Source organism: Cydia splendana, chromosome 10 (genome assembly GCF_910591565.1).
Source record: "Cydia splendana chromosome 10, ilCydSple1.2, whole genome shotgun sequence".
Lineage (NCBI taxonomy): Eukaryota > Metazoa > Arthropoda > Insecta > Lepidoptera > Tortricidae > Cydia > Cydia splendana.
In genome coordinates this window covers 1,464,569-1,481,093 of record NC_085969.1, presented here as the reverse complement: position 1 = coordinate 1,481,093, position 16,525 = coordinate 1,464,569, and the positions used below count along the sequence as shown (strand labels likewise).

The 16,525-nt window shown below is 39.2% G+C and overlaps 2 protein-coding genes across 3 annotated transcripts; one reads left to right on the top strand and one right to left on the bottom strand.

The window, feature by feature from the left end:
• The first annotated feature begins 6,157 nt into the window (after positions 1-6,157).
• LOC134794092 (regucalcin-like) lies at positions 6,158-11,634 on the top strand. 2 transcript variants are annotated; one of them, XM_063765787.1, is made up of 6 exons: positions 6,158-6,219; positions 8,172-8,325; positions 8,923-9,126; positions 9,734-9,949; positions 10,652-10,764; positions 11,396-11,634. In XM_063765787.1, the coding sequence occupies exons 2-6, from the start codon at positions 8,172-8,174 to the stop codon at positions 11,618-11,620; spliced, it is 912 nt and encodes a 303-aa protein (XP_063621857.1). In that variant the 5' UTR covers positions 6,158-6,219; the 3' UTR covers positions 11,621-11,634. The 2 variants fall into 2 exon arrangements, with proteins under 2 accessions (XP_063621857.1, XP_063621858.1); XM_063765788.1 differs by having other exon boundaries at positions 6,200-6,259.
• A 497-nt stretch (positions 11,635-12,131) lies between these two features.
• LOC134794093 (regucalcin-like) lies at positions 12,132-15,817 on the bottom strand. Its single transcript, XM_063765789.1, has 5 exons — positions 15,631-15,817; positions 14,681-14,887; positions 13,976-14,185; positions 13,278-13,450; positions 12,132-12,330 (listed from the first exon to the last, which is right to left on the bottom strand). The coding sequence occupies exons 1-5, from the start codon at positions 15,785-15,787 to the stop codon at positions 12,169-12,171; spliced, it is 909 nt and encodes a 302-aa protein (XP_063621859.1). The 5' UTR covers positions 15,788-15,817; the 3' UTR covers positions 12,132-12,168.
• Between the last annotated feature and the right edge of the window lie 708 nt (positions 15,818-16,525).

Below are 16,525 nucleotides of genomic sequence, written 5' to 3'. Positions count from 1 at the left end.
GCGTCCTTGACTTGGAAAACTTGCCACAGATTTGGAACTGCGCGGAAAGCCGTAACAGACGACCGCACTGCACCTGGCGCACCTTGGTGCGGTCAAAATATCGTCTTTCTCGCTCTAACTTAAAGCTACATCCTTAACGCACGTTCGGCGACCACCTTACACACTCGTAATCACCAAAGTCGCGGTGCGGTGCGGTAGTCTGTTACGGCTTTTATAGTGTTACCAAGTGTTACCCAGGGCAATTGCAACCATTCTTAATACAAGAAGTGAGTCTTTAGAGCTAGCCACTTATACCACGGGTGAACTCCCTTTTATGAATGGCGAAAGTGTGATAGTTGGCTGGGTCTACCTACACTTCACCACCATTCGCAAGTTTAGTCCACCTGCAGATTTGCGTATTCGTATACGAAAGTCAGAGGCGGGCATTAAACTATTACATTGCACGATTGCATGATGCAATAAAAACCCAGATAATAATTTGAAGATCAGATTAAGATATACCTAATTAAGTAATTACGTTGGCTAAAGTCGCAAACCTCGTAAGTCCAATTCAATGAAATTAGGGATTTGCTACCTTAGCTAACAATACCTAAAGTCGCAAATCTCTTAACTCCTCCGGGAGGAGTTACGAGGTTTGAGACTTTAGCCGACGCATATCACACCGGTCCAAATCAAATCAAATCGGTCGATTTGATCAGAAATTAAATTGGCGTCAATCTCCAATTTTAGATTTATGGTGATATTTAGAGCCCTCTAAATTGAAAAAATGCCCCAGAACGAAAATACTGGCCTCACAAATTGGTATTCTTGCGTCCGCACCTCATTTTATCGGTAATATCGGTAATTATCGGCGGTTGAATTGGACGAGCCAAATTGGTATTTGCGTCCGCACCTCCTGATTCGATCGGGCAATTGAATCAGATTGTCGAAAAATTGACTAATCTGGATACGCCTTACATTTCGTCGAAAATTCTGATTTCTGACCGACTAGCATGAGTTGCGTTCTCGCGCACTCACGCAAGATGTATGCATAGAGTCGCACGCGAGAACGCAACTCATGCTAGCAGGTCTGATATTCTAAGATAACGGCGCCACGACATCACATGGACATTTTAAATTGATTGTTACAAAATGTATACGTGGCTTTCCGTTTCCATAGAAAAGGGTCCTCACATGGAGCATAAAACCACATATAGGTATAAAGTCATGGTACCTAATGTTTTATCATATCACCGATATCACGTCTAAGCTAACTCTACATCGACTTTGCCAAAGTGTGGAAAAACTTCAATAATGTTGGTAGGTTGCTATGAAACCGTTGTTGTTGTAATGTCTGTACAATCAACCGTCAGTCATCTGATTTTATGTATCAAATATATTCCTCGATATTCCACTGCGACTTATTATTCTTCAAATAAACGTCATATTTTTATAAAAAATAGACATAAATTTAATGTGACAATTTCACATGAAACGAGTCATTGCAAAGTTTGTGATTTTGTGATATTCGTTATGAATGTTATTGTAATATACCACATAAGTGCTTTGGTGTTATACTGTTAATTTATGTGTAAAGTTTAATAAATAAATACTTAAAATTGGTTATGCATTACCAAAATATTTAAGCGGGCTGACTACCTACGACTGTTTTTCTCAAAAAACTTTTTGAATATTGTTGAGCGGTACTCAAGAAAGTTTTTTTTTTCTTTTAAACTGTAATTAAAGTCTTGTAGATCTAACGATAATGAAATTAAATAACGTTTATTCTTTATTATGATTGTAAGAAGTACTTAGATAAAACATAATTCATAATCATTCTACATTGCGTCAATTATATCAGCACTTATTTAAGTAGGTACCTAGAGGTATCGTGAATTACCTTTATATTATCTAAGTTCGGGCGTGGTCTGTTAATTCATTAAGCATTTATATGTATGTGGATTAGATTTATGGACGCGGAATCGGAATAGCAGATAGACAAAAATACTTCGTCTACGCAATTAGAGCAAGCGAGCGCGCCGATAGGTGTGGAGAGAACCCTTTCTCAACTTCTCTTTTTGACCCAGTGGTTGACTGGTAAAGAATGCTATTAGGCATTAAGTCCTCCATTTTTGTAGGTACTTTTTATTTTGTATCTCTCAAAGTAATTGACGCTCTCGAACACTCACTAAGACTCAAATGGCAGTGGGCAGGTCACATCGCGAGAATGCCAGATGATAAATGGACAAAGCGTTTAACTACCTGGAAGGGACCATGTGGGAAACGAAGATCTGGGCGTCCCCGTGCTCGCTGGGCAGACGACATAGAGAGAGTGTCGAGCAACTGGCTCACAGAGGCACAAGACAAGACCGAGAACGGTGGAAAAGGTTGGAGGAGGCCTATACCCGGAAGGGGTCCTAACACTACTAGATTATCACAAAATAGTATTTAGTTTAAAAATAGTTTGTACAAGTGTTTACGGAATAAAAAGGCTTTTTATTTATTATTTATTTTTTATTATTTCTCAACTACCTACCTCTACTAAATATTCAGTAGGTAAAGTCTCTACTTTCAAAATACTAGATATCTCTTTATCTATTAGTACTTTGGAGTTTTATTACTACCTATACACCCTATATTATAAAACAAAGTCCCCGGCTGCGTCTGTCGGTTTGTATTAGGTACCTACTTATGTTCGAGATAAACTCAAAAACTACTGAACGGATTCTCATGCGGTTTTCGCCTATCAATATAGTGATAGGAAGGTTTAGGTGTATATTTGTTAACCCGTGCGAAGCCGGGGTGGGTTGCTAGTAAAGTACTAAGTATAAGTAGCCATTTGAGTTAGTAACGTTATCTCGAGTAGAACATCTCTTGTACTTAACACATAAACACAGATTAGATACCCGTACATTCTGATAACTGTGAGTATTGGAGGGTTCCGTCTAGGGATTGCAAACCGGATTGATTTTCAATCCGGCCGGATCCGGGCCGATTTTGGCCTCAATCAATGGCCTCAATGTCAGTCTAAATTAAAAAATAAAATTTGAAATCTAAGTCATTTATTAATTTTATTATATTTAATCATTCACATTCTGCTCAAATTTACGTTTACAATATACCTAATTATAAATTAGATTGGATTCCAAAGCCTGTTAATGGGATAATTATGGGATGGGAATTGGAACTCCTTGAAAGGACAAGTTTTCGTAACTGTTCTTTGATGAAATTATTTGTAACGCTGACATCCATTCTAGTAACAAGATATTATACTTCTAACCAAAATTATATGAAATGCGCTCCAATATTATCTTGCTTAAAAATAGTTTTATAGCCTAAATCTTAAACAAATAAATAGTCCATGAATAAGTATTTGGGGACAATCTTATACAGATCGACCTACTCGTAGCCCCAAGCAAAGCTTGTACTATGGGTACTAGCTAGCTGGGTAGTACTATTAGGCGACGATATATATACGTACCTATAGTATATTGATAAATACATGCTTATATACATAGAAAACACCCATGACTCAGGAACAAATATCTGTGTTCATCACACAAATAAATGCCCGTACCGGGATTCAAACCCAGGACCATCGGCTACATAGGTAGGGTCACTGAATGGTCACTACCCAGCACTAGGCCAGACCGGTCGTTATACATGCCTTCCATGACATCTCCATCCTTTAATGTTTACTTCTAAGTATTTAAGTAATCGTCGTATCGTGCCGATCCGTGCCACCAACATGAAAGAAGAGAAAATCCTCTTCTGTTCTCAATCATCGTCTTATTAAATATCTTCTTATTTTACTAAATTTGGACTTTTTCATTCGTTCTTTATTCTGTTTAACTTCTTTCTTCTATCCGTCGTCTTTATCTCACCTAAAACGCACAGTAGGTGCTGTGTGCGGTCTTTTTTTCTATTTTCCCGGATCCGGTGATTTTAACCGGATCCGGTAGCTCCAAAAAGGTGCCGGATCCGGCCGGATTACCGGATCCGCCGGACCGGATTGCAATCCCTAGTTCCGTCATTTATGAAAAGGTAACGCTTGTCTTGACTATACTGGAACATCTATCTAATTTTATTTATTATTTAAACTTTAATTGAACATAATAATAAGTACAAAAGGCGGTAGTCGGCAGTCAACAATAATCTTCTATTTATAATTCCATATTAATCATGGTATAATAATATACTCCGCCTGGTACTCCATTCCCGTCTTTTCTAGGTCACCTAACTGACACGGGCCTACGTCATCATGCGACAGCGCTATATGATAATATGCGATAGCGCTATATATAGCGGCCATGTTGTTGTGACGTAGGCCCGTGTCACTCTGGGAACGGAAGACCATGTTTTATTAGACTATGATATTAATCTTTACCCACATGGGACCCACACGTAGAGGATGAAATTAGAGACTCCGTATTAGAATCCAGGAAATTGAAGATCTGGTATCGAGCCGAACATCATTGGAGAAACGTAGTCCGGACGGATCCGATCGTGCAGAATGGAGGCTGTAATCTGGCTTACCAAATTGCCGAAGACCTGGACGTCGGTCCTTAGGTACCGCTGGAGAGACGAAATGCAAAAAGACCTTTTAGCGAACTCGGCGCCGTCAATTGGCCAGAAATGGCTTTGGTGTCGGGAGCCAATCTACTTTGGGTCTTCGCATCACATGTAGCAGTAAGTACTTAGGTAATTTTTGTTTTCCCGGTTGCATCCTCTGGTTTCCAGTTTGTAAACATACCTAATATTACGATATTTTTCTTCATCGATGAGCAAATGGTAATGTCGAAAGAGATTTCGTATCCTACATAGGTCATAGGTTTTACGTTTTAAGAATAGGCCAATGACCTGTGGTTTATTAGTAGGTACCAGCTTATTTAGGTACCGCGATAGAAGAAATAAAATAACTCTATGTCCATCTTCTATCTCTATTGCTTCTATTCTATCGAGTGACAAGGGCGCAGCTAGATAATTTCTGTGTTCGCTTTAGCCCCCCAAAAATCCTCGTAGAAATTTAATAACGATCGGAAAAATCCGTCAAGAGTCGAGAGTCCGATTTTTCTGAGGACAATTAAATATGCGTTGTGTTTTTCCGCTTATTTTCCTTAGCCTATTAAGCCAATTAAATTATTGTCTAAATTTTTTAAAGTGGAAAATATGTAGTTGTTTTGGAATATAACTTATAGAATATCTATAACTGTATAACTTATGGGATTTATAATTATGGCTAAAACATTTAAAACACATTTATTTATGTTTAAAAAACCCATAGTCGGTATATTACTAATAACATTATTTCCGTTTTTAGATACATTCGCCAGATGTGATCTAAACTGCATTTGTAGCATCGCGGGGGGCCGTACACATATGTATGCCCTGTGCCCGGAAATGGAGTTAAGAAGAATCCCTCGACAAAATTAAAACAGCGCCATCAAGTGAGTTGATTTAGTTCTAAGACAACTTACCAATATTGTACGCCTTTGTAAGGCATATGGAGAACATCAATAATTTGTACCACCTGTGTAGACCCCACCCATAATCATACAATAAATATTTTTTGATTTTGATTTTCGAATTGAATCCTATATAAAATCTATCTCTGCAGACAGCATGTTTTTAGGACCCGAGTTTATAAATTTAATAACGTGCTACTTGCACCGGGGGAGTGTTAGAATTTAAGAGTTATAGGTACTTTATTGAGGCATTCTACAGTTATCTCATTCCCCTAGCTATATCTATTCGAAAATCCTAGGAGACTCCGCTCAGCCGTTATGGTTGTAGATGGAACTTGGCACGGGTTACACAGTCACCAAAAATGAGGTGTTCATAAAGCGGCAACTCCTGGGAATTTGCGGATATGTATGGCCAGGGGAATGAGATTCTTGTAGAATGATCGTCTTACAGTTTCCTAGCACCAGTCCAGTCGGCGTGGCTCACTCCGCGATTTCATCGCATCGCTACAAGTACATGCGGCCCACCCCAATTTTGGTGTCTAGCAGTAGTAGTTGCCACGCACCGCTACGGAACGGACGCTTCCTCCGTATCTGTCGTAATAGACGCGTTTTGTTAGAGTGAACCTTCTGCACCTAGTACTATAATTTTTTCTGTGGCACCAGCCAAGTACGGGAAATTTCCGGCGTTCGGTCCGCGGATCTCTACACATTTATAACACCTCCTAATCTCGTTCAACAACAATACGACACGGGGCGCTCGAGAGCGCACATTGCGGTTGGACACGGCCATTGACGGATATTTTAATTTTAATAAAGTGAGTAATTCGACTACTTAGTACATTAATTTTCATCTGTCTATCGAAAACCATAATGAACGTAGGTATTTTAAAATAGGGGATCCGAGACTGGGACACATGGATAACTTTTTGGCAAGTACATATACTGTGATTGCGCTGTAATTATTTAACATAAAAACTAGTATGATGTATTCAAAAGGTACTGAAATACACAATACAGTACGCACGGCCCCCTTTTTTTAATACTTCCGTAAATTTAAATAATCACGATTATTTAGCTGTGGCGCTAGTGTACACGTTGATGGGCTCACAAACAGTCACTACAAGAAAGGCTTAAATAAAAAGTATTTTTAACACTATTTACAGCATGTGTGACCAAAAACCGTGCACCAGGTTTAGTATTTCTGTATTTGTATTTTTTTATTAGATTAACATGTCTCTTTGATACATTTGTACGTATCTTTGTTTGGCGCCCTTGGTTGGTCTGAGAACGCGATTACGTTCGCCATTTGTATATTGTTGTATTTTTTGAATATAAAAGTTTTTCGTTAGGTACGTATTTTATATTCAACATTTTTTAAATTTAACTACTTACCAACGTGAACAAACAAAATTATCAAAACAACGTAATACTTCCTCAATTGATTTAAAGATTGCTAATCTAATCACAATCTAATCTTAGCGTTTTGTGATTTATCAAATTCATCAGGAATTTACGCTTTGGGCTGATGGGATCAGTGAACGATAAGAAAAAAAAAAGTTTTTTGAGTGCACAGTAGGTAGGCAATATTCATGCAATACTTATTACATAAGTAGACAATATACCTACATTGAGTTATTATGTAACATTGCAATGTATGTAAGGGGTGATCCATTAATTACGTCACACGAATTTCTAGGTTTTTTGACCCCTCCCCCCCTCCTTGTCACACTTGGTCACATTTGGCAAACCCCTCCCCCCTAGTGTGACGTCACATTTTTTCTACGAAATCGCCAAATCGAATTAAGTAAGTACCTAAGTATTATTAATATTTTATCAAAATATTTTTGACGATATAAATATTAGTAATTTTATAACCCAAAACTGCTTAGGAAAGAAAATTATACGAATAAAAACGATTATCGTTTTAAAAACTTGTTATTTAAATGTACAGCGAATAAAATAATTTAAATAAATTTTCGGTTACTGATGAATTTAAAGTGACGTCACAAAGTTTGTGCCTCCCCCCTCCCCCAAGTCGCAATATGTCACATTTTCTTGACCCCTCCCTCTCCCTAAACGTGTGATGTAATTAATGGATGACCCCTAAGTATTGTAAGTGTTCCAAGTATTATTTAGTAGTTTACCAAATCGTAATGAAGCTTGAAACATTATTGTAAACAGTAGGTACCTACCTAAGTATGTGGCGCACGGAAATGTGCGGCGCCCGTAGTGATGGGTCGGTATATATCAGTGTTTTTTCAACGCTATTAGATCATACTGAGCAACTTTTAATATTAACTCAATCCTTAAAGAACAAAAACTTGGCGGTAGGTAGGCTTGGTAATTTGTTTGTTACATACTCGTAGCCTGAAAATTAATTTATATTGTTAAAATTACATCTAGCGCCTGCCACAAAAGAAACCAGCTAAGTGCCCTACTGCTTTCTAATATACGAGTAATCCGATACAAATAAGTAACTACTTACCTAGTTTCCCCTTTCCAAAAACCTTTTTAAATGACGTCGTGTGGATTCAAGCCCTTGTTGGTTGAGTTATACCAAGAAAAGTTTGCAGAGAACTTGACAGCACACGCAGTGCAAGTGTTATTTTAAACGTCAAACTTCTATAAAATTATGACGTATAAATAACACTGGCACTGCATGTCAAAATCTCCGCAGACTTTACTTGGTCTACCTCTAGTTTTACACTTAACTTGGTCTCTTTTCAGATGGTGAGCTTAGAAGCAGTGACAGAACCCGTATGGCTGGGCGAAGGCCCACACTGGGACCATCGGGAGCAGGTGTTATACTTCGTCAGCATCTTCGACAAGTCTATCCACAGATACGACCCAGCTACCGGCAAGCATACGAGAGCTGTGCTTAGTAAGTAGTGTCTGAATATTTTATGAGATGATGAAATGGTGACCCCGCTGAATGTGCATTTTTTCCATATAGCGTTGAGCCACCCAATAATCATGCACATAAATAATTTCATTTAGCATTTGAGGAGTTCAGTGGGCAAGTGACAATGAATTCAAATTAGCACCATATGTTTGATGGACAGTTAATTGTCATAGCTCTTAGGCACATATCACGCACGAGCTGATTCTGATATTCCTTTACCATATAGATTATTCCATACAAAATACAGGTGCCATAGACGATATCTGAATTTATTCCGTAGCCATAGAGATGCAGGCTCTGAATTCCGGAAAAAAACAGCTCGTGTGTTATGTGGCTTAGGTAGAGCACCATGATTATTATGACCAAAATAATCCAAAATTTTTGACCGAGGACCCTGGCCAAGCCTATAGTTTTCGTTATTTCTTTTTCGCGCGCTGTATTGTGTGATCCTTGGCTCTCTTGCTTCATTTCCGCGGACTGACTAGTTCTTTAGATTGAAGAAGCGTGTCAAACCAAGATCAAAAGAGAAACAGTTGCATTTTGGTGATTCTAACAAACATATAATGTTTTTTTCAGATGACATGCCCGGCTTCGTAATCCCCGTAGAAGGCAAGCCCAACCACTTCGTAGTGGGTCTGAAGCTGCGTATCATCGAGGTCGAGTGGGACGGCAAAGATGGAGGCGCGAAGGAGATCAGGACTCTTGCTGAGGTGGATCAGGATAATCCTAATAATAGGTTTAATGACGCCAAGGCTGATCCTCAAGGCAGGCTATTTGCTGGTGAGCTCAAACATACTTCTAGTTAGTAATATTCCGCGCAGCCACGACATAAATTAAACAGTCGATTGGTTTCCCTAATAGCTGTAGCCATATTATATACCTACGTGAGGCGTCTTTTAGAAAACAAATAAACAATGATTCTAAGATGGAACTCAACAAAAGTCAGCCGTACCGGGAGGCCAATGCCAATATACCCACGGGATTTTCTCCTAAACTTTATATCCTACATAGCACTTACTAAAAATAGTTCGATTTCCCTAATTTTTACCTACCGATCCGACTTTATAGTTCGTTTTTTTTAGCATTAGAAAGAACTTGCAAGAAGGTAAGCGATCTTAACATGTCTTTTAATTGAAAAACGTTTTTTAAAAATCAAAAACGATTACTTATGAAAGCAGAAGAATATAAATGATCGTACATATTAGATTCATAATTGTTACATATTTGCCGTAACTTATTTTTAAAATGTGTTTTTCAATTAAAATACACATCAAGATTGTTTACCTTATTTCTAATGCTAAAAAAACGAACTATAAGTGTAAGTACAATTTGTGCGAATAAATCAGGATGATTAGGGAACTGTTTAAAAGTACGTATATGTTTGCAGGAACGATGGGCCACGAGTACGAGCCCGGCAAATTCAGCCGAAAGAAAGGCAATCTCTATCGCATGGACCCGGACGGCAGCGTGAAGAAGGTGTTGGAGGGAGTGGATGTCTCCAACGGACTGTGTTGGGACCTGAAAGAGAAGGCCTTTTACTACGCTGACTCCTTCGAGTATGATGTGCGGCGGTATGATTATGACGTGGAGACTGGAGAGATTTGTAAGTTATTTATTTATATATTAACAATATATTTACACGGCATAACAATATTGGCTTGTCAATACACCGAGAAATTAAACATTGCAAAAATGTACAGTATACAAACACATGAAATATATAAGGTGAGGTGATTATTATTAGTAAGTTATCCTCTTGTTCTTATTAGTGCTTTCGATTGCATATGGCTTGCATTCCGGAATTCCGGAATCTCGGACAAATTTTCCGATATTACAATTCCGGAATTGATACCACTGAATATCAAAAATTCAGGACTGAATACATACTAAAGAAGACCAAAGTAGTTTATTGCTACGAATTGGCGCAGCTACTATAGTTTAAACGTAGCTACTATAGTTTAAATGGTCAATGGGTCTGATTAGTTACGTCTTTACGAAAACGGACCGGTTAAATAAATCGAATGATTCTTCTTACTTAAGTTCTAATCAATTCATTTGCACAAGCTGGGTTCGAATAGACGACCTGAGTCTTTCCGCGCTACTAGTGCTTAATAAACATCATCCACTAAGGCCCACTTGCACCATTCCACTAACCCGGGGTTAACCGGTTAAACCTGGAGTTACCATGGTTACCAGTACAATTTCTCACTGGGTTAACGGTTTAACCGGTTAACACCCGGGTTAGTGGGATGGTGCAATTGGGCCTAAGTCAACTAAGTCAGTGAACTTTCGTTTTCGTTCGCAGCAAACCCTCGCTTCGTGTTCAACTACGCGAAACACGGGTTGAAAGGTATCGTGGATGGCATGACCATTGACACTGAGGGTAACCTCTGGATCGCCAACTTCGATGGACACCAGGTTAGTGGAACAGGAGAGGGCCGAACTGAAGACAGTAAAAACATTGAATATCTAGACATTGTGGGAGATATGACCAAAAACATCGACGGAAATCTCTGGATCGCATCAAATTCGATGGACTAGATTAATGGAACTTTCAGTACGGATCCGAACTGCCGGATACAGTCTTTGAAGCACGGGGTGCCTTGGCTAGTTTACCTACCTACTTTTTTTGGATAGTGCTTGTGCAGTCGACGTCAAAGATATATTTACACTTTTGCACCTTACTCCCTTGTAATAAGGCGAAAAATGTAAACATATCTTTGACGTCGACTGTAACTATGAAGTCCGAAATGAATTCATCATTCGCCTCTACTTATATTAAGGTTACGAAAATACCTACTTTAAAAAAAAACATTTATTTCAGGCTTTTAGCCCATAAAACACTGAGACAAATCACACAATACACAATTTAATACAAGTACTTAAACGACACAATAGCAAACAATATAAAATAATGAATATAAAATGTCAACAAATAAATTATAAATTACGTAATCTAACTAAAATCTAAGGTACGTCATAAGGTACTTTGAATCGGCGTCACCCCAAAGACGTAATTTAATAATACTTATTATCTTCTCTGCCTCAGGTACTAAAAGTCGACCCTCGCGAAGGCAAGCTCCTCCAGAAAATCCGCATTCCTGCGCTCCAGGTGACCTCATGCACATTCGGAGGCCCTACGTTCGAGGACCTGTATGTAACGTCAGCCTGTATGAATCGCGGAACCGAACAGCCCCCGCCTTGCGGGTCTACGTTCCGATTAAGAGGGTTGGGGGTACGCGGACGGGAGAATGTGAATGTCAAGCTTAATTAAAGTATTTTATTTATTTATTGCTACGTTAATGTTTTTTAATGGTTTCCTATTAACTGTCCCTTCGAGGCCTTACATTCGAGTTCCTATATGTAACCACTGCATGTATGAATTGCGGGACCGTACAGCCGGCTTTGCGGGCTACGTTCAGATTAAGAGGGTTGGGGAGCACGGGCCGAAGAATGTGAAGTGAATGTTAAGCTTAATTAAAGTATTATTTATTGCTAAATTTTTCTTTCCCGTTTCATCATACTACTGTCATCAAACTATACATAACTACTAGAGTTAGACCAAGCAAAGTCTGGAACGATCTTGATAACATACGCAGAGCTAGTGTTATTTATACGTCATAAAGAAGTTTGACGTTTAAAATAACACTTGCACTGCGTGTGCTATCAAAATCGTTGCAGACTTTTCTAGGTCTAACTCTAGTTAATTTTAAAATAAAAAGGCTTGTAGGTAACACTCAATTTTATAGGTAAATTGATTTCATTTTTAAATGGCAATAACATAAACATAATCACATAACACTTCAATCACACACAATTCTCTTAAAATTTGTAATTGACATTAGGATGTCCCTTAACACCCAAGCCTGTCACCATGAAGGTGCATCCGTCTTGAGGATCCCCCTCGCCCGGTTTGTTCATGTAGCGGGATGTGGTTACGAAGAGGATGTCCAAGTTAGGGCCGCCGAAGGTGCACGATGTAACCTTAAAGTGAAAATGTTTGTATCGATTTTAGAGTAGGTACTTAGGGCATACTGAAAATTCCTGGACTGGCCACTTAGAAAAAATAAGTGGTCTCATATATCAGAATCCAGAAACTTTCAGTATGGCCCACGTACCACGCATGTAGGTATAGGTACCTAATACTAATATTATGTACTAACCAAAAATGTCTACTATAAATTCCGCGACTCTTAGAATAAATACCTAGTATGTATGTATTAATGTTTAACTGCTTTTAACATTTTTTAGGGTTCCGTACCCAAAGGGTAAAACGGGACCCTATTACTAAGACTCCGCTGTCCGTCCGTCCGTCCGTCTGTCACCAGGCTGTATCTCACGAACCGTGATAGCTAGACAGTTGAAATTTTCACAGATGATGTATTTCTGTTGCCGCTATAACAAATACTAAAAAAATAAAATTAAGATTTAAGTGGGGCTCCCATACAACAAACGTGATTTTTGACCGAAGTTAAGCAACGTCGGGCGGGGTCAGTACTTGGACGGGTGACCGTTTTTTTTTTTGCCGATTTTTGCATTATGGTACGGAACGGAACCCTTCGTTCGCGAGTCCGACTCGCACTTGCCCGGTTTTATAATAATGCAGCTGTTATCGACGTGATGATGATGGTGTCAATAAACGGCGGTTGTTTTTCATGTAGTTATAACACTTATAACGCCTAGCGGTTCTGTGCAGGGGTCTCTATTTTTTTGAGCCGAGGATATTTATTTAGAGAATGTAGATTAGAACGTTAGAACTACCTTATCCAGGGGCCGGCAAGCTCGCGAACCACATGCGGCTTTTTAAGTCACCTATAAAATTAACCCTTCAGAGTTCTGATACCAATGAAACAACATTTACGACTCTTTGAGCTTCCTTAAACTGGTGATTTCTAATGCAGTTTGCCGACGTACTATGGTCTATGACTTACCTGTTTAGCCGGTATCGGGACTTGTCGCAGCAGCTTGCCCTCCGGTGACACCTGGATAACAACGCCGTTGCTGAACACAGCGATCCACAGATTGCCGTCGGTATCGATTGTCCCACCATCCGGAAAACCATCGAGACCGTTTTTCGGAAGGTTGAAAATGTGCCGCATGTTTGCTGGAAAACGTGAGAGTTGGAATAGTAGATTGTGTCACAAGGGAGCAAAATGACATATTTACGGCGAGGGTGTACACTGAATTTTGTCACTTTAATCTCTCCTAGCAGGGAAGAGAAGTGCCACTTCCTAGCATATGGAAGAAACTTCCCTATTTCGAATGGGTGATGTGAAAATGTTTATTATTGTATACGTAACTATAGGTATTATATCTTAAGAAGGTACATACTTGAGATAAGAATGGTATTGAAGTTAATTCTCTACAAAACTATTAGGTACGTCTGTTTCTATTTGGTCTAAATAGGTTTTGTGAGAAGTAGACCGAAAGATTTCGAAAAGTAAAATTGACTTGTCTGACCGCTGTCAAATCACACGATATCACAGATAATTAATCCCATCTTCTGTTAAGTAATTAACTTCTCTCCGGTACAAACAGCGACACTCTTAACTATCCATCGGTGGACCTTATGCCTTTGTAAAAAGGTTTACGAACTGTCAGTTACCAGTGTGGGCGATGGTACACTTACAGATATTCCCAGTGTCCACATCATAGTCGTATCTCCGGACGTTCTGCTCCAGCGAGTCGATGTAGTACATGGCTTTAGCACTCAAGTCCCAAGCCAGACCATTTGAAATCCCAATTTTGTCGGCCACGCGAGTAATGTTGCCATCGACACGGTAGAGGGAGCCCTGTTCTTGGGCAAAGTCGCCGGGAGACTTCTCGTAGCCCATTGTGCCTGGAAATATTGTAGAAGTTTTGATAATTTTATATAGTAGCGTTTGGAATTTGGATTACCTTCTCCATGTGGATTCGGTAATTTGTTGAAAAGTATCTAGAACGGAGTACCAGACCTCTCTCCAGAAAATCGAGCCAATTCATGAAGTAACGCCCTCATGTAGCCGAAGAATTAATTAAGTAGCTTTAGGTACAGAAAGCATGAACACTTTAAATGTTTATTTAATGACACTTCGTTTAGATACGTTATAAAATTGTTTGCTACAAAAGGCTCCACGGGGAGAGGCTGGATCTCTATAATATACACTAAAAACTTTGTAATTTATCTTTATCATTATATTCGTTATCTGTCTTACTGGATTGTAAAACAAAGATAAAATTTAGAGTAAACATGCAAGTTTTCCATTTTGTGCTAACATTCCTCAATATTCTGTGAACCTTAACCCCGACAACATTCCAAATTCTAACAACCCGAATACGTAGTTATTTTTCTCACCTCCAAAGATCCTGCCCCTAGGATCCGCCTTCCCATCATTAATCCTGTTCCTCGCAGCTTCCTGGTCCACCTCACCAATCTTCCGCACTACCTTCACCGCGCTGCCTTCAGCGCCATCCCACTGGAGAACCACGAATTCTCGCTCCAATCCCACTACGAACTGGTCTAGCGCGCTTTCCACGGGTACTATGAAACCGGGACGGCCATCTGAAATTATTAAAAAAAACTGGTTTTGCGAAGGTAGACCTCCTTGAATGCAACGGTTGGCAAGAAGATAATATTCATACATACATATATCTTACGTTATACTTATGGTTGAAGGTTTAGCTACAGAATAAATAATAGTACCGTACAGAAAGGACACTTCCTACAAAACCGAAGTTTGACAGCGATTCAGGGGCGAATCATGGGCACTATTATGCCTTTCGGCTATTTAGGGTTGTCAAAATACAAGTCATTACCTTATCTGTGCTCGTGCACGCAAAAGGACGTCAAGTAATGCCAACCCTAATAATTGCTCAGAGCAATGCTGTGCCGAGCGGAGCCGAGTTTGCCCGAGGTGAGGAGTGTCTCCCCACTGCTTTAGCTTCTTGCGATTTAAGTATATCTAGATGAAAGTAAAGAGATAAAGATCGGTTTTCCTAGGATAGCGGTGCCGTCATATAGCGGCCGTCTCCATACTAAATAATACGGCTAAATATGGATGTTGCAGTATTTGTATGGAGACGGCCGCTATATGACGGCACCGCTATCCTAGGAAACTAGAGCATAAGAGGATCGAGGTATCTAGTTGCTCCGTTGGCCGACAAGTTTCAGATGTTTCGACAATGTCTTTCATGTACTCTATAATAGTCTATAATATTATACACGGTGGCGCCATCTGTACAATTTTGATCAGTTTCAGTTATTAACTATCTGTTAACTAGATGGTGCTCATGTTGCAGTCTTACCGAGGGTAGTTTTCGTGTGTTCGCCGCTCGCCGGATTATACTTGTGGATGGTTTTCTCGTGAATGCTCACAAAGTAGAGGGCCTGGACTCGGTCGTCCCAGTGGGGACCCTCGCCGAGGACCAGGGGACCTGTGATTTGTTTCACTTCCAATGGCATCTGAAGTTTAATATTCTTTTGGTTTTATTGGAACTAAAATATGTGAGTGTGTTTAAGCTGATTTTTTTCGCTATTTCATTGATAGTCCTAGTAAAACTTTTAGTAGATATAATCTATTATATAACACCGTATAACTTACAATTGATTGTACGATGTAGGTAAGTACATGTAGAAACGAAGTAAACAGTTATCTAATCTAAATTATTAACTACATACAAATACAATAATTACTTTGTAACGGCTTAACTAATTCACGTTTTCAATAAACACAAAAGAGAATAAGCAAGAATAAGTAACGTTCTTAGAATAATAATCACACTTGTATACCAACAATCGCTCTCACTGATGGGTCCCTGTCCCTGCAGGTGCGCGTCATAGAGTCGTTTTCATTACGCAGCGAACCGAATCAAGGTTGTATCATAATAAAATCAAAACAATAACAACGTTTACATTAGAATCTACCTCCATTAAATTATACCTACATTGGTTGAACTGTGCGCCCTGTGCGGTTTGCGGTATAGGTATCAAGTAGATAGAGCCCATAGGTACCTGATTCCATTACTAAAAACCACTAGAGTGTAAGATTAAGCAAAACTAAAACTTACCAAACGTACTCGTACCTATAGTAGATATTCGACTTGTTGAATGTCCATTCGTTTTATGAAAATATTCGATTATCGTTATCAATCTCAATACCAACGAGAGTTAAATATTACAACTGTTGGTAGGTACCTACCT

Bases quoted from the DNA above. Each gene is read 5' to 3' on its own strand.
- LOC134794092 (XM_063765787.1), top strand. From the start codon at position 8,172: ATGGTGAGCTTAGAAGCAGTGACAGAACCCGTATGGCTGGGCGAAGGC. The intron at 8,326-8,922 runs GTAAGTAGTGTC...TGTTTTTTTCAG, and splicing joins GCATACGAGAGCTGTGCTTA to ATGACATGCCCGGCTTCGTA. The intron at 9,127-9,733 runs GTGAGCTCAAAC...ATATGTTTGCAG, and splicing joins TCAAGGCAGGCTATTTGCTG to GAACGATGGGCCACGAGTAC.
- LOC134794093 (XM_063765789.1), bottom strand. From the start codon at position 15,787: ATGCCATTGGAAGTGAAACAAATCACAGGTCCCCTGGTCCTCGGCGAG. The intron at 14,888-15,630 runs GTAAGACTGCAA...TAATAATTTCAG, and splicing joins ACACACGAAAACTACCCTCG to ATGGCCGTCCCGGTTTCATA. The intron at 13,451-13,975 runs GTAAGTGTACCA...CACGTTTTCCAG, and splicing joins TGTGGACACTGGGAATATCT to CAAACATGCGGCACATTTTC.